The sequence below is a fragment of the Crassostrea angulata genome, chromosome 2 (assembly GCF_025612915.1).
Source record: "Crassostrea angulata isolate pt1a10 chromosome 2, ASM2561291v2, whole genome shotgun sequence".
NCBI lineage: Eukaryota > Metazoa > Mollusca > Bivalvia > Ostreida > Ostreidae > Magallana > Magallana angulata.
Window position 1 is genome coordinate 8,155,410 of NC_069112.1, and position 27,815 is coordinate 8,183,224.

General features: G+C 37.0%; 1 protein-coding gene and 1 long non-coding RNA gene across 2 annotated transcripts in view; both read left to right on the forward strand.

The window, feature by feature from the left end:
• Positions 1-6,350: 6,350 nt before the first annotated feature.
• Positions 6,351-10,086, forward strand: LOC128171941 (uncharacterized). The gene is made up of 3 exons (XR_008242168.1): positions 6,351-6,462; positions 7,924-8,009; positions 9,094-10,086. It is a non-coding gene; the product is annotated as an uncharacterized LOC128171941 (long non-coding RNA).
• Positions 10,087-13,895: 3,809 nt separating this feature from the next.
• The window catches only part of LOC128171913 (transient receptor potential cation channel subfamily M member 2-like), an 89,431-nt gene continuing 75,511 nt past the window's right edge, over positions 13,896-27,815 (forward strand). The window contains exons 1-2 of the mRNA XM_052837686.1: positions 13,896-13,940; positions 17,479-17,734. Of these exons, the coding sequence (XP_052693646.1) occupies positions 13,896-13,940; positions 17,479-17,734 (301 nt within the window). The remainder of the gene's footprint in view (positions 13,941-17,478; positions 17,735-27,815) is intronic.

The following is a 27,815-nucleotide window of genomic DNA, read 5'->3' on the forward strand; positions in this document are numbered from 1 at the left end:
AAGTTACTTCCCTTTGTTGACTCTTCTGTATTGAAGTACAAAAAAGACGTCACAACAACCAATCGGAACTTCTCGGGCCTTTACGGCAGGCTCGGAAAAACACCTCGAATGTATTAACTAGGCGTCAATGACAACCCCTCCGCCAATCAGTACACACCGAACTCCGGAGTATTAGCACAACACGTTTATTCAGAAAACGGCGGTGAACATAAGCAATACACAAAAGGGGAATAATAGAATGTCGAGCCCGACTTATAAACATAACAAATACTGGCGTGGTCTCTTTTTTTTTTTTTTTTTTTTTTTTGACATAGAGATAAATGGTTATCATAAGGTAGACTACCTTCAAACCATAGGGGATTATTCTGCCCCTTACAAAAAAACTGATACAAAAAAAACTAGTAAAGTTCATAGTCCTGTAAATATGAGGGTAAGGTTTTCTGTCTGACTGGACGAGATGGTACTGCTTTGGTAGCGACATGTGGGAGAGTTTGTGAGAGAGTGTGCTGATCAAGTACATCAGGAGTGTGGTTGTCAGAATGAAGATCAGGAGTGACTCCGTCGTCCCTTACTTCTGGGTAGATATCCTCCTCTGGGGGTAAGCGTATCTCATCAGGTATATCTGGAAGGCTGGGAGGTTGGGGCTCTTCAGGAGTCCGTGGAAGATTTTCATCCTCTTCCTCTGAGGAGTATGACGCAATGTTAGCAAGATGTTCGGAATAGAGGCTTGAAGAGATGGCACAAGGAACCTTGTAACATTCATTCTTTCTTACACGATAAGATGCTTTTCTCAGCTGATTACCCTTAAACTTGCGCACGTTACACCATGATTGGTCACAAGAAACCACGAGGTATCTATCGCGTCCTTGTGTTTTGTTGCGATCACTGTATAAGTACACCAGATCCCCGACATGGATTTCTGGTTCTGGTCTGAACCCAGATAAAGGAGCTTTACTGGCTTCACTGTGTGCATGGTTTTCAATGCGGTTTGAATGCTGTTGTTCGATGAGTTGTCTGTCCTTTATTGGTAGCTGCATATTGCTGAACTGATCCCTCTGGGTCAACATTTCTCGTGCAGAGAGACCACAGTTTCGTATGCGAGAGTTGAGCGTGGCAACGGAAAGAGTCAATAGCAATGGCGTTATGAAGCCTGGCATAGGATCCTGGCGAAGGATTTCTTCTTGTAGTTCTTGGATGGCTCTTTCTGCGACAGGATTCTTGTTTTTATTTTTGATGCGACCAATTTCAATCATTATGCGATGCTTCCTGAGCAGAGGGTCATCAACAAGAGACTGGAATCCTGGTGCGGGGTCTGTACGAACGACAGCATTTGGGCCATCTAGGGGGCGGAGTTCAATGCACAGACGAAGGAGGCCATCTCGGAGAGAATCTTTTCTTTCGTTGTCGATAATGATGGCAGATGTATATGAAGTAACGCATTCACGCAGGACTAAGATGAATTGCCTTTCTCGTCGCATTACATCTGCAGCAAATGAGACGCCTATGGCGACTTGGGGCTCTGATGTTGTCTGTTCTGTTGCTGTGTGTGTCGCTTTACGTAAAGCAGCACAATGGAAGCAGTTTTCGGAGACTATTTCAACAGCTTTATCCATGTCTAAGGCAAAGACATATCTGTTTACCACTGTGCGGAGCTGGTGACACGATGGGTGGTTCAGCTGAACGTGTAATGAAGTTAGTATGCCATGTAGGACGTTTCTTGGGACAATAATACAGTCACGTGTAGGAGAAAATGGCGAGTCTCTTTTTACAACAAGGAGGCCATCATGTGCAATAGTGGCTACCTGTAGGTATCGTTTGACGTCGCGAATGTTGTTTACTTTCTTCGATGGTCTGGTACCCTGCTTTAAGTGAGCACAAACACGACGCAAGTCTGGGCATTCAGTTTGAATAGCTAGCCAAGTGGATCGTCCAGTAAAAGGGAGCTTGGAGGTACCATTAAGGACTTCATCGATGGAAGTTTGGCGCACCACACTATCTTCGGATTCCCGAATGAATGCGCATAGTTGGCAGTTTGCTTCGACACAGTCCGGAGCATTACGACTTGCAAAATCAGATGGTAAGATTGCGGCACCTTTCACGTGGCGTATAGATAGTTGATACCGACTGATCACGGAGAGAAATGTGGAAACTCGAGGACTGACAGAGAATTCACCTCGACACAGTTTTTCAAATGCCATGACACATGGTTTGCTGTCTGTTAGAATGCACACTCTGTTGCTGGACTGTATGATGTAAGGACTGAAGTGTTTTACGGCAATGGCTATGGAAAGTGCCTCTATTTCACAGGGGATCCATGAGGCTTGTCTTCCTCTGAGCTTCGCACTGAAGAATCCACAGAGAAGTAGCTTGTTATCTCTAGTAGCATATAATGTAGCACCTACTCCATGGTTTTTAACTGCACCATCAGTAACAATCCACAGTATGTCGTTTGGGCGTGGTAGGTGAATTGTTTCATGGGAGGAAACAGCGTCTTGTACGGTTTTGAAGTTTGCTAGTAGTTCGTCGGTCCATCTGACATTATTTGTTGAATCCTGTCCAGCGATCGCATCATCTAATGGGGCAATGAGAGAAGCACAGCCAGGGACGACTCGACTAAGAACCTTCACAGCACCTATGAATGACTTCAGTCCAGAGACTTTCTCAGGAGGGCAGCAACTAGATAATGTTGCTATCCTGTGAGGGCTTGCTTTGAGTTTGCCCATTTCCCATACCCATCCGAGAATGTTGGTTGTTTTTGGAGCTATGATGGTTTTGGTTGGTCACAGTTTCAGATTGCATTTTTGAAGGGCGGCAAGGACTCTTGTCCAATTATTTAGGAGGTCCTCAGGTGAGTTGCCGCCGCAGTACAAGTCGTCAGCTAGTTTCACAACAACGCCTTCCTCTAGTAAGTCTCCGAGTACGCGGCACATTAATTCTTCGAGCGCGGTCTCTGATCCAGGCATGCCCATGGCCGATCTGGTATACACGCGCACTCCTCGAAACGGTGTCACAACACCACAGTACTTCATAGATGATTTGGACAATGGGATTTGGTAGAAGGATTTTGTTAGATCTGATACCGCAATGTATTTCCACTGGGCTATGTGTCGCAAAATACCGTCTACATTGGGCATCAAGGATGGTTGTGGCTTTGTGTATCTACCCACATCTGCGAAGGCCGTTACCAAGCGAAATCCACCATTTGGTTTCTTGACTAGGAATGATGGGTTCAGATATTCTACAGTTACTCCAATCTCCTCTGGACGTATAAAGACGCCCTGTTCCTCTAGTAGATTGAATTGTTCTTGGAGTTCGGAGAGTTGGTTGCGCGAGTATTGGGGAAGCCTTCCTTTGCGCTGTGGAGGTAATACAGGTCCCATGTTAACTGTTGCTTGGAACGGTCCAGCTTAACCGTTGTAACCGGGTAATGACGGGCTAAAAACATTGTCAAATTCTGATAGAGTGTCAAGGAACGCCTGTCTGTCATTTTTGGTAAGAACATTATGCGGGTCCAACTGTACTGTAGAAGAGTAAGGTACACTGTTCTTCGCTGTCAGGGTTTTCTTTGGGCGCAATTGTTGTTCACTATTCTTGGAGCCAATGCACGATTCGGCAACTTCAGATGTGATGTTGTCTGATATCACAGCTGGTCGGATCTGACAAAGGTGTTCATGGCGCTTGACTGTAAGTGGTTCTGGAGTGAGATTGGGAATCCTCACTTTGTTTGAAACACTGTGTAGTATGTCAGGACACGGCCACATTTTAGTACTGTCACTAGTTTTAAGATTTGGCGAAGGATGATGAGGTTCGATGGCGTAGCATTGGTCAGGCAAAGCCAAATCGCTTGGAACGTTAATTTCGATGTACTCTCCTGGCCATATGGTGGTGGTAGACGCAGCACGCACTGTTATAGCACGGCGGATCGAGTGTTGTGAAGCTGATGCGGAGTTTGAACCATATGGGTAAGTATGTTGTCCACCAATTACGAGTTGTCGCTTGGCTGGGCGTACTGATATGTCGTTGTACTCCATGAATGGAATTCCAGCTAGTATGTCAACGTCAAGGTTGTCAACAACCAAGCCTTCAAAGTACAATGAGTGATCATCTCTAGTGAAGAACAGTCTAGTTTCACCAACAACGTTCAATGGAGAGGAACCGTCAGCCTGGTGAGCTGACTGAGATGTGTTTTGGATTTTCGCATCGAGTAACACGGCGGTAGACAAACGTATCATATTGCCCGTAGCACCTGAATCTATGGTTAGGCGTACATGGTGGTGTTTATGAAATGTGTCCAAGTAGGGGGACTGTCTGATCTGTACCCTAAAGGCTTGAGTCGGTTTTTGTTGAGAACAGCAAACCGTCGACTGTAGATCTTCTTGATACGAGGGGTCCTCTTCATCATCTGAATCAGAGCCTATGATTTGTCTGGCCTTAGCAAGGTAGTTTCTATCGCGTTCTGGAAGGAATTTACATTTACTGAGGAAGTGGTTATCTGGTCTTCCTGCTTCCTTACACAGAGGGCACTTCTTAGGTAGCGACGGACGAGAGGTAAGTTGTACCTGACGTGGTTGTCGGTGTCTGGGAGAATTGGTGAACGGTTGGAGTTGCGATCTCATCACTTTTGCATCATTCATGGTGTGAATTTCTTCCAATAATGAATGTAAGGCTTGTGAAATTTCAGGCTTGATGGAAGTGAGAGTTCGTGATCGTAGTTCCGTGCCGTATCGTTGTTTAACGAGTCTTGGCAGGTCGGAGTGGAGAAGCCTCAGCCATGTTAGTACGATGAAATTTTCAAGTGTAGGTGTAAGTTCTTCATCTTCATCAATAGGGTCACCGTTATGGGAGATACCACCTCCATGTTTCAGTAGACTGTCTTCCACGAATGACACTAACCTTTGGTACAAGTCTTCTGGCTTCTCTCCTGGTTCTAACTTGATGTTGGTGAAGTCAATGAAATGTGCACCGGTGGACTGAAAACCGTAATGCAATCGTATTTTTTGCCAGACTTCTTCCATTGAGGTCGATTTATCCACTATGGAATTTCTAGAGATTAATGGGCAGTAATTCGCTATCTGCCCTAACATTAGTTCTAACAAAGTTGCTTTTTGTTCTTTTGTTTTTCGCTTTCGTTCGGCCACATCTTCTCCATCGTCGGTAAAACCGCGGTACGGAGCGTTCTTTGATTTCTTTTGCCATTGGAAGTTGCCTACCAAGAAAGGGGCGAAGTTTGGATCGAGGGAAAGTGTATATAAAATGTTCTGCTTCCAATTTTGAAATGTATTTATAGTCTCGTCTTTTCCGAGAGGCCATTGTTTTGGCGCGCGAACAGTGGTCATGATTTACCTCGCCGTTGTGCGTTGAATTCTTCACAGAGTTATATAAGAACACCTCTTAGTTCCTCGGGTGCAGGATTTTATTTTCCTCTCTGAGACGTAGGACGAATCCGCTGCCACCACGCCAATCAGTACACACCGAACTCCGGAGTATTAGCACAACACGTTTATTCAGAAAACGGCGGTGAACATAAGCAATACACAAAAGGGGAATAATAGAATGTCGAGCCCGACTTATAAACATAACAAATACTGGCGCTCTTTTTGTAAAACTTGAAATAAATATAACACATTTTACGATCTGTTGAGATGTGAGCTATACTTCATTAAAGTAAACGATATACACTAAAATATAACACAGAAGCGACATACAAGACTGTCTAGCCGATATTTATTTTAATGGGAAGCGACTTCATTTTGTATTAAATTCTAACATCCGGTGATGTTAATACATTCGAGGTGTTTTTCCGAGCTTGCCGGAAAGGCCCGAGAAGCTGCGATTGCACAACAACATGGCAAAAGCAGACGCTTGAAAAACATAGATCAAATGGGGTGGAGAAAGCATGTGATTTAAGTTTTATGTATTTAGAGATAGTCTCTAATGAATTGGTGAATATGAAATGAACCATGCTCTATTGGGATTTAGCTTAATTACCGATCTGTGCTGTATTCAAACCTTTTGTAAACACGTGACTGTCTTGTACGAAATGATCAAGTGAAAAGGACAGCGTTTTCCTCTACATAAGTTTCGGTAATCTTACATACGAATCCAGCACTCAACCAAGGAAGCTAATGAGCTACCAACCTGCAACACTTATATAGGAATGCAAAACAATTAAACACCCCCACCCCGGACTGATGGTGTGGAAAGTACTCTTCTAGAGTGTCAACCCATGACGAGCATAGTTCTGAGGTACCCACAGCAATTACAAAAATCAATCATTGCCATGCATTTTATATGTGAAAGTCAGATCTGGTGCCAATGATGTTGTTTGATTAAATTAACCCCAAATCTCTGGAATATACATGTATATGTTTAAAAACCTCATGAACAAGCGAAGAAATAGGATCATAAAAAGGCAGTCTATGGAGATGCAGTTCATGGCAGTCCTTATTCCAATTGGTCAAGGTATGTATATTCACATTCAAATCAAATAACTTTTAACCAATCTTTTAGTCTGTTCAAGCTTCCATCGCTTGTTGATTTTCTCAATGAATACACTTTAGGTCTAAATGTTATTGTACAGAGTAAATTTTAAAAATCAGGCATCAAATTCCTCTGACAAACAAAAATACCCCTCCCCCAAACACCCTCTTCAATTATTAACAGTATCACCCAGGTTCTTCATGTTATTCACAATATCAAATTTCAGTTGTTATTATTTTTTTTAATTGATTTCAGGTTGTCTGTATACTGATACTTAAATTAAAAGAAAATACAAATACCCCCCCCCCCCCCCCAAAAAAAAAAAAAAAAATGTTTTTCACTTTTTGATTTATATTCTTCTTTCGCATCATGTTATATTTCATACCTAAGTTGTTTTTGGGGTTTTTTGTTGAGCCATCTTAAAGCTGACATGAATACGCATTACTTCCCTTTTATCTCCGACTACCGCCATATTAGTTGTCGATTTCTTTTGTTCTGCTCATCGCTACACACACCCTATATAAGGCCGAGAGCCCTCGTCATGCTTCACCCCATTCAGGAATTTCACACACCCGAACACGTTACCTTGGACGAAAAGACTTGTAAAAACGCGTTTTGAACAAAAATAATATGACAACCACTTCACTGGCAAGATATATCAAATAAACGACGTAACAAGACAGACTGAAATCCAGGCGCAGATACTTCAGAAGTTCCTCGATAATTGTAGACCGTTTTCCTGTGTATGTTATAACATCGCACATGCGCAAACCACACACTGTGGCAGATAGAGCAATGTCAATTATCGCATGGATTTTATAAACGGGGAGTTTTTGTAGGAACGGATAGAAACGTTGTTACTTTCTTGGATTTACTATCATTTATCTACTGTGTTGGATGTAGTGTCGCCGGGTTTTTCAAGAAGATGCAGACGTTATGCACTCTGTATGAACGACACACGTGTTCGATGTGCATGCGAAGTAAGGCAGCACTATCTGTGCAAAATAATACAGATACCTTGGACATCAAAGAATAAATATACCTTGTATTTCATTGATTGTTGTTTTCTTTATTCTTTATTACTACATTTTACTACATGCACAATGTGTAGTTCATGCATTTAGAAGTCCGTGCAACGTGAATGCCTCGATCGGAAAGCAACCGACCGTAACTTTGTCAACCGGTATATATACCCCAGTGGCAGTAGAGGAGCGATCGAAACTAATATGGCGACAGAATGCTTTTATGAATTCATGTAAGCTTTAATTAAACACACAGTAATGGAAATACAATTTGGAACAGACTACTTAATTTATATTATAAATATACATGTAAAGTTAACAGCATTAAAGTAAATGTAAAGGTAAAGGTAATTTGGGAATTTGTTTAAAATGATTCATTTTGTTATAAATTTGCTGTGAATATATTAAAATACAATTGTAGGATTATGTGTATGCTGCAGAAACAAATGAATTTGGCTCTTATCATCACAACAGAGTCTGTCAAAAGGGAGACATAAAACAGAAAATGTGAGTTGATGATATTAAACAAAATTAATCAAAAAGTGATGTCACATGTAGATATTCAAATCAGCTGATAGTATATTATCTATCATTCAGGGACCAACAGTTTCACTTGTCCAGTTGCTGTGTCCAGCTGATCTTTTTATTTTGACATAAGTCAATCTACACAAACACTTGTCTGGTTTACAATTCATTTTTCTCGAACAATTATGATATGATGATAGACCTCATAAAATGTCATGAAAAATTAAATATTTTTTTTTCACTTTAATGGAACAGATCAAGCTTTTAGTATAAGAAAAAAGAAACATGAAATTTCAGTGAAGGTTGAAAACCTATATCCAAACTATATATAGTAGCTTAGTTGCTGAAAAAAATGTACTAAATATACTTGTCAGTGTCATATCACTAGAACACACCAGCAGATTGAGTAGAATGTTCTTCTCTTGAGTAATATTATATACAATAGTAAGATATGTTTTAAACCTTAATAATTTATTTTAAATATTAATACTCACCCAGTACTGAGATACACTGTATTTGATAACACCAAAAATATTAAGGATAATTTTTAATGAAATATTTTGTGACAGTAAATAATGTGGAGACCAACCATACTCTTATCAATTTCTATCATTTATTTCATATGCCATTCATAATTTTTCCATACTTTTCAATGACAAATTACAATTTATAATAGCATTTACACAAGTAAGCAACTTGCCCGAAGAACAGGTTAATATTTTAGTTAATGGTGAGCCCTGTTATGCTATATCTAATTCAGTTGCGGCTATTAATTAGTGCATACAGCTATAGACTAAATTCCAAGTGAAAATAACATTAATCAATATAACTTTAAAAAATGAGATAATAATTAAAAGCCATTTCCTCTTTTTCACTTTTGAAATTTTGTACATGTAAACATAAACTTATCAGGATTTTGCTTCTTATTTGAAAAAAAATAAAAATTCAGTCACATTTGAACATGTCTGTTGGGTATTTTATGCGAAATACATACATGTACATGTTCCTGTAAATGATTTTATTAAATGATCCATACATGTAATATTTTACTTTTTCAACATTGCAGAGTGTTGAGGAAAATGATGAGAACAGTCCAGTGAATACCCAGACCAACAAGACAGTCAGACATACAATGCTAGATGAACAAATAATAAACAAACTGAACTCGCTAAAATATTGAGCAATTCAACATTAATTTATTGTCACTTTGTTGTGTATTTTTATTTTTTTTTTCATGACTTGGAATATATTTTGAATATTAATTTGAAGAATTATTTATAAGTTTTTAAGTAAGTGTTGATTTTTATTTCTGGAGTTGCATTGAAAAGATATATCATTTTCCCCTTGTGCTGATATTTAGAGTTATCTGCCCTTTATCATAAAAAAAATCAATTTAAGCCTTCTTAAAGTGGTTAAAATCATAAATATTGTTATCTATTCAAGCAGTTAACCTAATTCATTGATGGAAAATATCTAAAAACAGAATTTCATGCTATTATTATTTGTTAAGACTCAATTAATAGACTTTCTTGCTTGGAGTTATCTGCCCTTTGCAAAAAAAATATAAAGAAACAATTTTTATAAAGCCAAATTAAATTATCCTGATACATTGAATTTTAAATATTTTAAAATATTTCATAAGTTTTTCATTTATTTAAGCAGAAAAAGTATTTTCAAGGAGTTTTATGATCAACTTATTGTTTAAAAAATATTTCATAAAATTTTTTAGGGGGTTGGGAAGGTGTCAAATTAAGAAATTTTGGAAGTAAAATAAACAGAAACGAAAAAGATACCCGCTCTAGTTTTTATAAATAATATTTTATATACATATGATGTTTTAAAATTTGCAATTGATTTATTTTTTCTTTGCCTGCAATTTTTGAGAGACTTTCAAAAATACAGGGTGAAAATTGAAATATCAAAATTTAGAAATTTTGGCCATCTTTGAGCCACCAGCTTTAAAATAAACAAGGACATCAAGATTTTTTTTCTCTTGCATCATGTACATCTATATTTGTACTATGTATGTTATGTGTGAAATATCTAGAAAATTTATAAATAAGCCCATTCTGTGACTTTGAGTTTACCTTATTTTCCAACTCAAAAACTGTGTATTTGGGCCCTAAATGAATGAAATTGGTTACCATGGCAACCAAGGTCATGGGCATCATTTTGATGGTAGATAATGTCATACCTTATGAGTATCAATCACCTGAGAAAGTTTTTTGAAAATCTGAGATCATGCGTGCCATGACTCTATAGTAAAACAATGGTTTTTACCGGGAATTGGTATTAAAAAGTCCCACTGAAGCATTGTAAACATTAAAATCGGGAAAAACATTTTTGATCAAAATCGTGACCATGCCCCTTTAAAGTGTTAATTAATAACAAAAACATTTCATTTAAATTTTATTTATAATTCAAAACACAATTTTTTAAATAGTTTTTTTACACAATGGTTTTTATATGCATAATAATTTTGCACTTTTGTATACATACATGTATGCTTTATATGTGAAAAAAGGAGTCCAGGCTGCAGGTTGTCAAGGAGGCGATTCGATATACCAAGTTATGTTATACAAAATAAAGCATGTCCCTCCATCCATATTAGCCAATGAAATTGCTTATTACAACCAATATTAAATTATATATATATATATATATATATATATATATATATATATATATATATATATATATATATATATATATCTATCTGTGTGTGTGTGTGTGTGTGTGTGTGTGTGTGTGTGTAGAAATAAGTATGCAAATGTAGTTTAATTATAAGAGGTACATTGTAAACGTCATTATGTTTGTCATATCATGTGATTCCATGCATCAATATCTGTTTATATATGTGTGGATATTTAAGAAGCATACAATGCTACAGAAGTATTCACATATACGTGTGCCTGAATGTGGGTGGGAAAGGCATGACTTTTGTGTGTAGGTCGCCTCACAATAGGGTCAACATCATTTATCAGTTTTCGAATGACTCTTCCCGGGAACTTATACCTACTTACGAGATCTTTATCATCTAGATACTCGAGAGGGTTGGTTCGGTCCCGAAAAACGCGTTCTATCCGAGGTTTTTTCCTTCTTTTTCTGCGAATCAGCCAGAAAATCTCCATTATTGAATGCTTACGTCTATAGTTACACCTGCCGTAGATTTGTGTCTTTACTTAATGCGAGCGCAAAGTTACGACCTTTAGTGAAACGGACTTTCGTCCAAATGTTAGACGTAAGTCCGGACTTAAGCCGGGCGTAGAATATGACAGGCGTACGCCTTTAAGTGAAACGGGCCCCTTGTCTCTCTAACCAAGCGACCCAAATCAAGTGTCCAAGCACTAGGTTTTTGTGCTGCCTGGGACTCTTCGTCGGGGTACCTCTTAGTAACAAAGGTATCTGCGCTACATTGTGTCTAAACAAAAGACGTTCAAACACCTCGTCTACCCTATAGAGGATACCAACACCTCTCGTAGCCAAGATGCTCAACCGATGATACCAACACCCCCAAAAGCCTAATACCCTAGAGAAGATGCCAAAACTTCTCTCATCAGAAACCCACTATGTGTTCAGCTTTCTTAATTCTCTGCCGAGCTGTAGATAACGACAAGAGGATGCCAACACCTCTATCTCCGTCGAACACGTAGCCGCTACCAAAGTGACCAAAGCTTAACAAGTAGAGAATAGTCACAGACAAGAGTTTCCAATAGATATATACAAGATAAGACCTTGTTTTTCAATCTCTCTCCCAAATATTCTCGAAAGAGCCTTATATAAATAAATAGCTCTAAACAGTTAATGGGTTTTAGTTTCATCCATGCCATATATAAAATAAATAATATTGCCTGCATTATACAGAAACTTCTGTTGTCTCTAAATCTAGCTGTTTATATACAATGATTTATTGTAAAGATGGTATAGGAGAGAGTGAGCCTCTGGATTGAAGAGGTATTGTCGTTTTTAAAGAGTGCAGTAAGATACATAGGGCGGGTATACCTGTAAACAGCCAAGTTAGGCCTCCTTTTCACATTAAAAACAAGTATTTACTTTTTTAAATGCCATCTCTATGAAAGGTTCATTGAACAGAGATTTTCAGATTTCATTGCTTTTGCAATGGATATTGTTGTTAAATATATTGGCACATTGATTTGTCTTAATTTAAAGAAACTTGAGTATGACAGGGAACACAATGAGTTTGATTTGGAAAAAATGTGAAACATTTGTGTATGTTAAGCAACCCGAACAAGCAAAACAAAAACCTGTTTGACTTTTTAAATCAGAGAAATGTCAGCTATTTTTAATACATTACAAAGACAATGAACATACCAGAGAACAATAGACATATCTGTTTGATAAATAACTTAAAATCTGTTCAATTTCATAAGACTTCTCAAGTTTTTGTCAATGACCCATCGGCAAACAATACTGAAAGATCCAAATCTGTACTTTATTTAATTCTTAAGATAATGAATAACTAGTAACAACATGTTTTGTCAGGCGGCGCAATGTGCGACGTCATAAAGTTCGAGTGTTTACATTGTTGCTAAGACCTCCACATCATTAACGTTTAATTAACATTTACGTTTCATTTCCGAAAATATCTTGGAAGGGATATTTTCTTTGAACATGTACCATGAGTGCACATTCAACATTCAACATACATTTCGATTTTTTAAAAATATTTTTTAAGTCCTTGTGATCTGACGACTCCAAAATTGCCCTGTCTAACATATTCTCTAACGTCCGTCTTACCACAAAGTGTCGTTCCACATTTTATCGTCCATTGATATCGGTCGGTGTTTCTTTTTTTCACCTATTCTCATCATACTCGTCTCAATATTGTCAATGCTGTTAAACTATTTATTCACAAAACGCATTTCAAACCAATTTTGTTAATTCTATTTACTAGTAAAGCCGATTAGGATCTGTTTCAAGGTCTTTGCAAAATTTGATCAGATACTGCGGCGCCGCCTACGCGCTATACGATGTTAAAAAAAAAAGTTTTGTTACATTAAAAACATTATTTGAGTAAATAATATCATTATTATTTAATAAAAATGTATGGGGTTTTTTTTATTTTTCATTCAAAAAGTACTTTAACTCGCAAATTTTCATTTCATTATGTTCAATTTAACTTTTTGTTTTTGACATTGCGCCGCATATCGAATTTCTCATCTAACATGCTTTTATTTCACTAACTCAATATCAAACAATGTATTATTTAAAAAAAAAAATTGTAATTGTAACTGTAAAATTAACATATCGAATGTCAAAACGTTCGGAAAAAATATGCATTACCGTGAGTTAAATAAAATGAATGATACTGCAAGTATTAAAGTAAAAAAAATGTTTGATGGTTGGTATGCAGCGGATCAGCTGAATATGGCACTTGGTGATAATGAACAGTGTTCAAAACTGTCCAAAGGAAAAAATACAAAACAGAAGCAAACAAAATTAGAGGAAGGATCAGGTGCCATGAAGGAGTGCGCATCCTCTGCTGACCGCTGTCATCCGTCATGTGCTTTTTTCGTTACTGGGAAAACGGAAACATCCGAATACAATTAGGTGAATTATTATAAAAAAAAAAGTTGATCGGTTCCATTTCCAGATCACATATGTTCAAATACTCAAATCAAATTTGACGAAAGAGATTTAAATCCGAACTCGTTGCTAGGAGCCTATGGTTTCGGAATACATAAAAGAAACATCAGACCATAGTTTTGTTCATTGTTAACTACATAAAAGACCAGATCTTGTTAAAGGTCACATTGAACTTCTACAAAGACACATTCCATAGAAGTACAAAAAGTGTGTTGAGGTACATATGAAGCGAACGTGCATGGTTGTAATTGAAATTAAAAGATGTCTACAGGTGCAAATTCATCGGCTGAAGTCAATAAAATGTCGGTAAGGAGTTACATTATTTATTTGATGATAATTGCCTGACATTATTTTGAGTTTTTGGCATTTTATTGTGTAATATGATTTACAGTGCTACCGTTTTGAGGAGCTTAGCAAGAGTTACACATACCTTGCATCATTGTCATGTTATTTAGTTATCAACGAGAGAGAGAGAGAGAGAGAGAGAGAGAGAGAGAATTATACGATTTCTAAGTTCTCACAAAATACATAGATGTGTTCTATGTTTAGTCTAAACTGTTAACCATTAAAGATAAATACAAGGGTTTTTTAGACCTAGTGTTATCTGAATTTTATTTTTTTCTTCCTGGTTCATATTTTTTATTTGTTTATTTTTACGGGAAACATAGCGCGAAAATTCTGTGACGTCATTTATGACCTTTTTTGTCAATACGAAGGTATGGAAGCATGTAACAAATCTCTTAGGTCTCGCCAAACCTTGTGCAGTACTCAGAGCGTGTCTAAAAACATCAAGACATCGTAAATTACGAATTAAATGTTAGCCATATGTTATATATATATATATATATATATATATATATATATATATATATATATATATATATATATATATATATATATATATATATATTAAACAAACATTGGCTTACAGCAGTCTCGTAGAGGTCATGTTAATTTCATACATAGTCATTAGAAAATATTGCCCCCTTTGAACATTATAAAGTCATTTTAATGCATCATGACGTAAGGGTCCGTACTCAAACTGAAATTTGTATTATTATTCTAAAAGGTTGATTTTTATTGTTTTAATTACTTCACATTATTAAAAAAGTCGGTAAAATATTTTTGTTACATAATTGTAGTTGACCTAATAAGTTTATACATGGTCAGTTATTCCCATATTGAGGCTCGAGCACCGCTCTCGCCCCATATAGAATTTAGTGACCATGTAAAAACCATATTAGGCCGGCTACAAACCATGTTATAATTGCTTGGACCCTGAGGTCCACGCAGAAAATATATAAGTGAGGTTAAACCGGATGCTATGGGGAAAATTCAGCCTGTGCATGAGCTACCCTGGTAACTGTGCGGAATTGGTAGCTAAGGGAACCAGGCTAGTACACGTTTATCGGGATCGGGATCCGGATCCCATGCTATATGCACATATAAGTTCAAAGGCGCTGTAATTGTTAAATTGTCGGTAAACAGTGTAGAAACAAAGTAGTCCTTTTAAAAGAAATGATCGGCATGTAATATGAACTGTCAGTACTATTAAATAAGTTAAAGCAGGGACGTATATACGTCCCTAGTGTTTTCAATACTAGGTTTTTATACCTGTTAACACTTCCGCATTGTGCGGAAGACTCCCACAAAACGGCCTAAAAATCTAAACTCTCCCGCATCCCACCTATCTTCCGCACGAGAGACAAATTTCTCCCGCAATCGTATTTGTCTTCCCCATACCCCCCCCCCCCCTCTCCCCCAAACTTCTGAATCTTTACATGCAAATTTCAACAACCACTGCGTGTTGTTCTGTGATTTTGAGCTCAAAAATCAGCTTTGTAGCTTGAATACATTAAAATCCATCTGAATAATGTCTACCGTGATCATAGTATGAAATGTTATACTTTTTACGATTACTTCCAGTTTTGACTTAAATCAGTTACGTACTTAGTTATGCATTTGCCTTATAAAAAAATAATTGAAAACTTTAAACATCCTGATTTTACTCTGTTACACCAAAGAAAGCAATACACAGCCAGTGGTGGCACTTAACAAGTGCACAGGTAAAGCACCCATCTGTAAGCCACGTGCAGTGAGCCTTGACTAATTCTGTCTGGCCAGCACGGTTGGTAAAAACCAAAGTGAGTTTGGAACACTGAGTGTTTATACAAACTACCGATAAAAGTGAAGCACGTGTAAAACGTGTAAAAGTATTTCCCAAGAGTTTTTGAATTTAGTACCGGTGCTATGAATTACAGGGATGCTATAGACATTACAACAAAGATATAAATAACATTTTATTTATGTCTCTGTTACAACAGAGATCATTTTTTAAATGATACTGGAGAAATACATGCTGTTTTGTGAATTAAAAATCTATCCTATATATAAGGCAACAAATAATTTTAATGAATATTATTTACTGGTATTTTCTTAACTGGGTTTCACTGCAATATAATATACGCAAAATAATTTTTCTGTGTTTACCCCAGATGTCAGCTTGCAGTGATGGTTCAATACTGAAACAATAGTTGTCTGAATATGTACAGCAACACAAGTTGTAATTTGCACACTGGCAGTCATAGAAATAATAGAATTGAAACGTCTAATTATAAGAAGTATGATGTAAATGTTTACTTAAACTCATGTCAAAAGTTTTACTCCAAATACGCCACATATACCTTTAAATGTTATGCCAAGCCTACAAAATGCATCAAATAGCATAATTTGCAATTTTTGTTGTTTTCCGAATATACATGTAGCTTAACTCAACTTTTATAGTAGGCGAGGCTAGAGTACTTCCCGAATAATTTTATTTAAGCATTTATGTATTATTAAATAATTATATGACTGTATATAGTTTAAATCTCAAGAAAAATGCATAATATTAACTTATGAAATTAATTAACACACAGCTGTCACTGCATAGTTAACAAAGTAGTGCGCAAATAGTAGAATTCGTGGAATGCCTGATACTTTACATGTAATCTTCATTAACAAAGATCATAATTATTTGAGAAGGATGAACCCCTTAAATTCTGAGATAAAAAGTCAGGGCTATACATATGCGTAATACAACGTAAAAATTTAGTGGTTAAAAGCAAGAGGCTGGAGTCGGTGAAATCTCTGATGATCTTATGGCTTTAACGTTAACGTTGGAAACAGATGCATATGCTCCACGAAAATTCATCACTATCCATATATTTACAAGTATATCACTTAATTTGATCAGTTACAAATACATGGACAACAAAGTAATCATGTTTATATTCACCATCGTGTTAAGTGTGATATTTCTGACTTCACAGTTCTCAATTGCATTCCTTACTTTTTAAAATTCTACACGCAAAGTTAATGATCACCATTACATTCCGTTTTTTAAAGAATATCAATCTTTCTTTTTTTTAATCCGTCGATTTTCTGCATTATGATAATGGTGTTAAGAACGTGTACCTTTAAATTTTAAAAGGTCACCTAGAACGGTATAGTCCATTAGAGATTTAAACATAACGCGAGTGAACATGACATTGAAAATGATTTTCTTTTTTTTCCTGATAACTAGAAATTATTATCGAAGAAGTTTCTAAAATGCCGACATGTTTGTTTGGTTTTTTTTTTATTAATAAGGGTGTATTTTTGTTTTTAGTTTGTTATAATCTACCTTAATGAATTTCATTTCATTAGTCTACAAAGGTATAGTAATGTTATGACCTGACAAATCAGTAAACTTTTCTGTCACGGTTTTTTTCTTTTTTCCATTAAATATCCCACAAGCACAGAATTCCGTTCTGTCATTCAGTCAACTGATAATAAATAAAATATTTTGATTTTTTATTTTAAGCGCACAATTGACGTCGGTGCGTTCTGGAATACCATTCGACAAGAAGTAAACATAATACCAGAAAATGCATACGATAAAAAGATAACAGAAGAGCAAAACAACCATACAACAACAAAAAAGAATTGTATAGTAAATGCCAGCTCGACCCCGACCATGGTGTTCTCTGTGATCGGGGACTCCGACAGTTTCGTCCCCAGACCCTGGCCAAAGACAGTGTTCCAGACAGCTCTTATAGAAGCAGCCAAAAGTGGCGGAGGTATGTTTTTTTAGACACGATTGTTATTATATTCTTAATAACCCTAAAAGAATCATAAGCATGCAATAATGCCGTCGCAAAATAAGGTGAAAATAACAAAACTAACCCTGTTAAATGGAATATTGGTTTAAAACTGGTGAATAATACTGACAAACATACACCGGACACAATGATATTAACGATTACGCGATTTGATGATAACAGTGTTATGCTCTAGATTATGTGGTAATTCTATGAATGAACCATATATATCATCATCTTCACATGTCGCAGGATTAATTTTTATAATTAGTATTAAACATACTTGAGTTCATTTAGTTTTAAAAAACTCATGTTTTCATCTCCCATTGTTCATTTGTTTTCATCCACACTGTTCCAGTCATTAATTCATACATTCATTCATACCGGGTCGTAGTAAAAGGTCACGTGGTTGCGTATGGAAGGTTGATTTGTAAATAAATGGGTGTGTTTTCGGGTTTGTGTGACCAGGGGCGGATACAGGATTTGTACTTAGGGGGGGGGGCGTGGATAAAATTATTGAGGCAGGGGGTCTGGGGGCCGCCTTGAGGCCCCCCATGGGTCCAGGGCAAAGCCCCGGTGGGGGCTCAGGGGGCGAAGCCCCCGGAAGCTCCTGGGTTTTCGTGTATTTTAAAGGTAAAACCAGGCTCAAAATAGTGGTATTTTTTTTAGTTATGTACACTTTTAAAAGATGAAATAAGCAATAAAAATAAACAAACAAGATAAAGTTTTCATTTCTTTTAATCACCAGACTTCTGCCATCTACTATTTCCCCTTGGTGCTTACTTCCTTTACACAAAAGCCTATAACATATATATAACAATTTGACACATATTGTTACTTATACCTAATACATGTATTGGATTAAAAACAAAATATTTTAGGCATTTATGAACTCCCAAAATTAACCAGGGTATCAAAGTTACAACATTCTAATGACGTTACGGTATCCGACCCCCTATTAGCTGTTAGAAATTTCTGATGCATCAAATCTTCAGTATTCTTATATTAAAACAGTCTATTTACCTGGAAAAAAATGCAAAAAATATACAGTAATTAATTAATGATTGCACAAAGACCATCTGGTTTTAAATGCTATTATATATTTACCTTCGACCAGCTTTTAAATATTCAGAAATTTTTGCTTGCATCGCAATAGGGAAATGACAGCGCAGTCTACACTTGAAACAAAACTGCTGGGGTTTCCAGTCGATTCTTGGTCGAAGCCCCAAGTTCAGGGCCCTGGGGAATTTGATGCAGCCACCATAATGAAATGACCAACACTGCTTGTTTTAAACACAGTTTATAATTGGTTTGTTATCAGAACCTGTCAATATGCACTAGGATCAGATGTTTATAGAGCAGCAGAATAACATTCAGCATAGCACAGCTGGTGTATCAATGAGGTGTAACATTGAGTCAGGCATAATTATAAATAAAGTGAAACACAAAATGCTAACTTTTCTATGAAAAATTTACCAAATCATCTACAGTCATGCATACTTTGAAAATTTTAGGGGGGGGGCGTGCGCCCTCCACGCCCCCCCCCCTTAAATCCGCCAGTGGTGACTGGATGTGCATGTCATTTAGATAATCTATATTTTATACATAAATATCCCGAAGACAGACGACTGTTATTTTGCTTCTTAGTGTCTCAGCTTGGCTGTTTTTTATAAAAATATCGCTGTTAAACTTGGTAAGTTATTATTAAAGGAGAATGGCATTGAATGTATGTCAAATTCCCCCATCTAGGAAATTTGTACGACTTAAGTAAATCTTTTAAAACGCAATCTTACATTTGAATGTGTGTATCAATACATGAATAGAACATAACTGCATTACCTTTCATTAACAGACATACATGTACCTTAATACCTTTCTCCTTGGTGCCATTTCTATGTTTATTTTGTAAATGTCACAACATGATCTTAAACAATCTCTGACTGTGCTAGTGCTCTTGTTTATTTGACATAATTTAGACGGGGCAAGAAAAGTATTTATTTTCAGTCGTTATCTGTAGGGTTGTAAATATATTGCAAGATAATTCTATTACATAAAAAATGAAAAAAAAAATGTTTAACCAATCAGAAAGCAAAAGTGCAGAATTAAAATCAAAGTACTGAGATTACTGAAAGACGGGGTCTTGAAAGTTTGAATTTGTAATTGTCATGGATTTCCTCGAATATGCTTCCAAAATTTATGAGTTTGAATTAGTTGTTACAATCTATGTTAATTTGGCTTTTTTGCCATTATCTGATACTTGTCTAAATTTTAATCAATCCCAGCCTTCATAATTGTAGAAAATTGACACAACGGTATATTATGTAAAATAAGACCCCAAGTAAAAATTTTAATAATTACTACTAACTGGGAAAATAAAACAACTATATCAAATTAGATAATTGCAATCATTTGATTTATTCAATTTTGTGATCCAAGGGAAAATACACAAGTCGGACGGTATCCGTAATAAAAGTTTAATGAAAACCCCGAAAACTATAAAACTGCTCAATTAACAAAGTGAACAATTGTATACCGATAACAAACACGGCACCTGACGTTAGAAATATTTTTTTTTACAATAAGATTCCAAAAAACTTTGACAATAAAAATATTTGTCACGGTCGCCATTTTGATTTTTAAGACTGACTTATCTGACACGATTTTCTTCATTTGCGATTCATGCAAAATTAATAGGTAAAAATAAATCCGTTCGCCACTTACTACTTTTTTTGTGTAAACTCGTGCAACATCCACACGAATCACGACACAACCGTTCCTTTCATTAAGAATCATACTCCGAAAATCAGAGACATAAATAACAGAAATTGTCAACTCCGCCATTAGCGTGTAAATGTTACGGGACCAACCTTACTTTGAGAACTACAAGTGCAACAGCAATCTTGTATAAGTCATTAAATTTGAACCTGATAGTGAACATGAACATGAACCTGTAAATATTTTAAGCATGTTTTATTTAAGAAATATTTACAAAACCTCTTTATTTAGTTTTTTAATTACTTTTTTAAAACTTATTGACTTTTCACAAAATAATGGTAATGCATTATTTCACTCATTTAATGGTAAATTAATCCATTACCTCAAGAAAATCAAGTAATGGTAATGGTTAATTCAATGCCCTAATTCATGAAGTAATGACGATGTAATGCATTTTTTTACAATGTAATTCCCCGCAAGCCTGATTCCAACTAAACTGGAAAACATGAACAATAACATTTAACTTTGTTCTTCAATCGATAAGATTGTATATATTATATGATTTATAAGTCTTCCAAAATGTATAATCTATTAAAGATTTTGCTTACAATGCATTCTTTAAAATTCAAATTCAGTTTAATCAACTAAAGAGCCAACGAACGAGAAGGCAAATTCAAACTTGTTTCTTTGTACAAAATTCCTTTCGAAACGAACAGCAGTCATACAGCAAATAGACTGGAAGCCAATGGAACACCTTTTTAATTTGTAAAACATCTGTGTATAACCCGTCCCGATTTAAACTTCGGCTTGCGCATGAAGTTTGGTAGTATTAAGGTGAAAGATTGTCAAAATAAAATTCACAACTTTTCAAAAAAGCACATTGTGTTTGGGAACATTAATTTCTATTCCATCAACCTCTTTTATTGATTAATGAGCTCATCCACCAACTGAATCGTCAACAGCGCTGTGCATTCAGTTACGTAACTCATTCCACATTTGAACCCGAGCAAGACTATTTTGATCAATAAAACTATTTGTTTAATTTCTAAATTGAATTTTGTTTATACACAGAGGACTTAAAAAGATTTAATGCGTGTTTTTATAATACATATTTACTGAAATGCATGAAAACTTTTAGACTTCGGCTGACAGTAAACCAATATACGGGGTCACGTGACCCCGTTTAAATAAAAGCCCACAATAACTTGAACACCCTCTTACCAGAGAAGCATTGTTTACAATCGTTCACCTATCACACTGAGCTACATTGACACATACTTATCACTGCGAATAACTTTTCTGTTTTGGCAGTCATTAATAAAGTTGGAAGTTTTATGTGAATGCTACGTATTTTTACCCATAATACGTCTAGACGACTCCAAAAAAAAAAAAAACAAAAAAAACAAAAAACAAAAAAAGACCCAACAAAAAACAAAACAAAACACAAAACCATTTTAAATTATTGTTTTCATTAAAAAACTACTTTTATGACGGAGTTTAGACCTATTTATACCAACAATTTTCAATTCAACACAGTCAATGGTGAATAAATCATCATGTGGAAAACCTTATTATTGCATCTTATGCTTACAGAATGAGAGCCCATTATTGACACACATTGTGACTTTTAAAGTGCAAGCAATTTGTACAGGCCAAACACAAATATGTTAGCAACGTTAGATTAAGGATTTGTTAATTGCTCGAAGTGATGATACTAGCGCTATGTAAGCCCCTGTCCTTATATGAAATTTAAACATTTTATAACTAAAGTTATAATTTAATAAATGGATGTAAGGAATGTGAGTGTTTAAATGTTTAATCTGTAAGTGCAGATTACCATTGGAAACTAAGCTCATCTATTATTTGCAGAGCAAGCTATGCAGAATAAAGATTATGGCATTTGCATTTATATGGTATTTGAGTCTTAGACTACGTATATAAGCTAACCTTTGACTAACACATTTTGTTAGTCATGCTTGTATTGTTATGCATTACAAACTACAGAAGAGAGAAAAGGACTTGTTAAAATATGTTTGTGTTTATAGTTTTAAATGATATTTCATATATCATTGATAAGCAAGATCACATGGTCATATTTTATTTTGTTTATGTTGAAATTACACATGTGCTTTAAATTAAAGCCCAAGCCCCTTTAATCTTTTTCTTCGGAAACCACACAGGAAATAAGAGCACAAATACACTGAAAAAAATAAATAATGAAAAAAAATACTTAAGATTTAAAGTGTAATTTACAAAAAAAAATATTGTCATAAGAAGACATTTAACATTTATCTCCAGAGCCTACCGAGTCCAAATTTGAATTCATTTCAACGTAACATCCAAATGTGTTATCTAATCTAACACTTAATAAGCATGCGTTTCTGACGAATTATTTACAATTGTTTATGATATTTTTTCTGTTCAATATATTTTTGACGGGACTAGGTGGAGATCTTTCATTTACACCGATAAAAAGGGTTCTTTAGAACATCGCATCCTTTTGATAAACTGTTAAGTTCAAAATGAAATAACTAGAGCATTTAAATCTAAAGATAAATACATGTAATATATAAAAATTTACAACAAACCAACATGGACATTAATACTATGAACATTAAAATGTCCATTTGTGCAATTTCTGAAATAAAAGATACAAAAACATAGTCACTTAAATTGTGAAATATCGATATAACATCAATCATGACATTGACAAATGACCACAACTTTGAAACCTAATTGAGACAATTTTTAACGCTAATTTTGAAACTGAGGTGATTTCCGCGGTCAAATAAACAAGTAACAAACCACTTAAGAGAAAAACAGTTATATTATTATGATAACAGATATAAAATAAATAAACACTTGGAACAAGACCTTCTCGTGGCTTCTCTGTTGAGATTCCCGGGAAAAGAGGCAGAAGCCCGCGAAGATGACGCCGAGCCCGATGGAAAATAAACGGAAGTTAACCCCCCCCCAATACACTACATTCCCCCATTTTGTGGCGGAATGTCCCAATTCCGACCAGAGAAACCACGGAACTTACAAATATAAGCATTACACAATTTACACATTACAATACACCCACAGTCAACCAAAACGATACACAAATCAACTATCACAGTTAATAAAACATGTAAAACACAAAAGGAAAACGTCCAGGACGGTTCCCTCCAGTCCCTCTGGTCTCGACCCTGGTTCTTCTCTGGATGGTCCCCGGATGCACGGATGATCAATACCTCCCGGTCAATGGTGCCCCCCGCAGCTGATGACCGAACAGCAGGTTGAAATTGGTCTTCACTTGGGCAACCAAATGCTTGAGTTCAACTTGGCGGATCTCCGCCAAACGGCGATATGTCACCCAAATTTGCCCCGGTGTCATCTCCTTGGGCCCTACTCTCAGATTGGGGCTATCAGTCTCCAAAAGGAGCCGGTCAGCGGGTATCCGTCAGATACCCTGGATCTGATCCTGGGTAAAAAAAACAGAGCAACCCGCTGACCCCAAAAAACACCACCCGACCTGTAGCTACCAACTCGTCCACTTGGGAAGGACCCCCGGTGAACGAGTGTAGGTATAATGGGACCCAGGCCGGAGTCCGATGCTGGGTCAGTAACGACAGCATAGGCTCCTGTCCCAACGGGTCAGAGGGAGCCCCCCGCAAATGAAGAACCAGAGGTGTAAGTGGTGTAACCACCCTAAACACCTCTCCTATCACCCACCTTTGGTGTCCCCAGTTGGTGCCCCGACAGTAGTCGAGGCCAACCTCCCCGACAGCTCACCCATTGTTGACACAGGTCTCCATCAACCCTTGAATGTGTCCAATGGAGACCCCCGAGACCTTGGTTGGGTGCAGGCCTACGGCGGTCACCCAACCCGGCTGAGGAGGATCTATGGGGGATGGAGTTGGGCCATCCACGTAGACAGCACAACCCCCTACAACCCTAACTGGGACATCCATCCCGGATGGCAGCTGCCTAATTGCCACAGTAAGGGCAGACAAGTTGACAGGTACTGACATCCGAGTTGGATGCCAATGAGCATCAATGACCTCTAAGTACTCTGAGTCATTGTCCACTCCCGCATCCTCAGAATGTGGCCCGGACACCTCTACATACTGGGACTCCAAGTCCTCCCCCACTACTCTACTCGATTCCCCGCTGCCCAAGGGCTGCGAAGATACTTGTCTCACTGAGGGAGCTCGACCCTGGGACCCCCCCCCCCCCACCCACCCTGATGAAAGAGGTATCACATCGTCTACCTCGCTTGAGAAATCCTGCCATCGCTCATGCGCACGCCGGCAGTAATGACAACCGCCACAAGGCAAATCCTTAAGCGCAACTGTCAGGCCCACGGCCCCACACGGCTGAATCACATCTCGAGAGAGAGCGTCCGCATTAAAGGTCATATGAAACGATTTTTAACACTATGATTTTCTTTCATGAATATAAAGCTTGGTATAAACTAATGTTAAAATACATGATGTAAGATTTGTTTGCTAGTGTAATTTTACAGTAGTTTATCGATTAAATTTTAGTAATTTTTGCATATATAAACGTGTCTTTCTTTTCAAATGAGATCATTTGATTTCGTAGTAGCCTATAGATGACTTAATTTTAATTGGTCGTTAATGAATAAATCTAATATCAGCTTCTCACAAAATTAAAATCCTGATGAAGATCCCGTACTGGAGTGGAAATTTAACGAAAAAAATGCTCCAACATTTACAGCTGATTAATGAATTATCCTTATCCTTTTGAAATAGAAACATCCTTTTTCTTCTTCGGTACGTATACTGATTGAGCTTCATTTAAAGGGAATTAAAGCATTTAAATTGATTTGATTTATTTTGTCACATAAAAAAGTATACAAGGCAGGCCAATGAAAATGTTTGAGGCATTGTGTACATGGTTTGTATTTAAGAGCTGCTATAAAATGCCGCAAAATTATTCTTAAATTTTATTTCGAAATAATATAAATTTCTGACTTATTGATATATACATGTAGCAATATCTTTAATAATACTTTGTGTACACGTGTATTAACGTTTTATTAAATTAGATCGCGGAAATATGGCAATTAAGGATTTAGAAATGTATCGGTAAAATAAATCGGTTGTTTTATAAAAATAGTTGTGAACGAATGTGAAGATAATCAACAGATTTATTAAGAACAAGCATCAATAATGATAAAAAAACCGAAAGAAAACATTGCGGAAGAAAGTGAGATAAAAAGAATCTGTGAGTAAACACCGCACATACACGTTTTAAAATCAAAACACCGCACATTCAAGTACACGTTTCAAAAACAAAACATTTGAAGAAATTTCTCTTAGACTGAAAATAATTAAATGGTAAAATATTTGTGAATTTGAAAGTGAAACAAACAATATAATCGTGAAGCGAATGAGGCACAATGAGTTTAGAAAAAAAATCTTAATGAATTGCCTGAACGTGCAAATGGGAAAAAACGATCAGACTTATTTTTGAATTTGTCAATTTCATTAAAAAGATCAAAATAAAACATTTAAATATGTTTATATTAAAATTATATTATACTTGCATGTGGATCTATGAAGAAAATCATTTATTCTCCCTGCAGTCTCGAAACTGAATATCATTATGTACACGCTATTACATGTAAATAAAAACGCACACGATTTCATTTCTTGAGAGAAAAAAAACTTACGTGGTTGATTATTGTATAATTATACAAGTTTTTATATAAAATAGTATTTTTTTTCTTTTAAAATGCTGCAAAATGACATGGATATTTGTATTCACAACATAGCTTTATAAGGCGATTGGGTCTTACTGACGTCATAAGCAAGGGAGGTAAGCCGCGTAAGTCAATGTTCCTTTTCCCGATCAAGTAATTTTGATCGACTGTGGCGCTCACATTTTGCATAAAATATCCAAAAAACAATGTCAGTCTTATTAAATAGGCACTTATGAACTCATTCCCGTATATAACTCAATATGGTCAGGATATCGTTTCATATGACCTTTAAGATGTTTTTTGCCCGGCCGGTGAATAATTGTCATACTGGCAAGTTCCTCAAGCCACCGTGCTATTTGTCCCTCTGGGTGACGAAAGTTAATTAACCAGGTCAAGCTATGATGATCTGTGCGCACGGCGAACTTCCGCCCAAGGAGGTAATGTCGGAACTGACGGGTAAACCTGACTACCGCAAGCAACTCTTTACGAGTGGTACAGTACCGACGCTGCTCGGTGGACAACACGGAACTTGCATACCCTATTGTTCGCTCACACCCATCCTGAATTTGACACAATTCCCCGCCAATGGCGAGGTCTGAGGCGTCAGTATCCAGAATAAAGTGCCCTTTCCGGGTCGGGATAGCCAATACTGGGGGGCTAATCAGATGCGATATCAGGTCTCGAAAGGCTTGTTCTTGTTCACTTTCCCACCGGAAGACAGCCTTGCCCGTGATGGCATATAGCGGGGCTGCAACTTCTGAAAAATGAGGGATAAAGTTCCTGTGATAATTTGCGAACCCTAAGAATCTCTCAACTGCCTTGGTGTTTGCGGGTCTTGGCCAGTCTCGAACAGCTTCAATATATTGGTCACCCATTTCAACCCCCTCCGAGCTCACCGAGCGACATAGAAACTCAACCTTTTGCCGGAAAAACTCGCATTTCCTTGGCTTGAACTTAAGGCCATACTGGCGGAACCTCTCGAATACTTGACGCAAGTTGTCCAGATGTGATCGAGTGGACTCTCCGAGAATGAGAACGTCATCCAGGAAGGCCAAGGCTATCTTCCAATTTAACCGGTAGGTCGTGCCTCTCCAGTTTCGATGTGATGCTCGATAGCTGCGAACTCGCCCAGGTCTAAATCGTTAACGGCGAATACGTCGGAGTACTGTGTTATAAGCCGCACCGCCTCGTCGCGCACGTCAGGCGGAGCATTAATCCGAATGTCATCGAGTCTCCCTTTGATGTGACTGGGTACTTCGGACGAACTTTCCGTACTGACCTGTCTCACCGACGCCTGCGAATTCCCTACTTCGGTCGCGAGTGCTGCGGTGGCCAAGGACTGACCCTGCCGAAAAATATGCGCCCTCGACGTGAAATTCATGAGGCACAACTTGCCCCTTCTTCCGGACTTATTGAATGACCTCGACGGAATTACCCCTACCGGAAATTCATCTAAGGGCTCAAGAACAAAGTCAGAGATCTCATCAGTTATCTCGCAATCAATCACCCCCACTGACAAGGGAGGTAGACGCACGCGACGCACTGAGACAGGAGAGAGAGTTTGGGTTTGCCTTAAACATGGGCTGTATTGTCAGACTTGCCCCGACGCGGAATTCCCCTATGCTGCAGTGC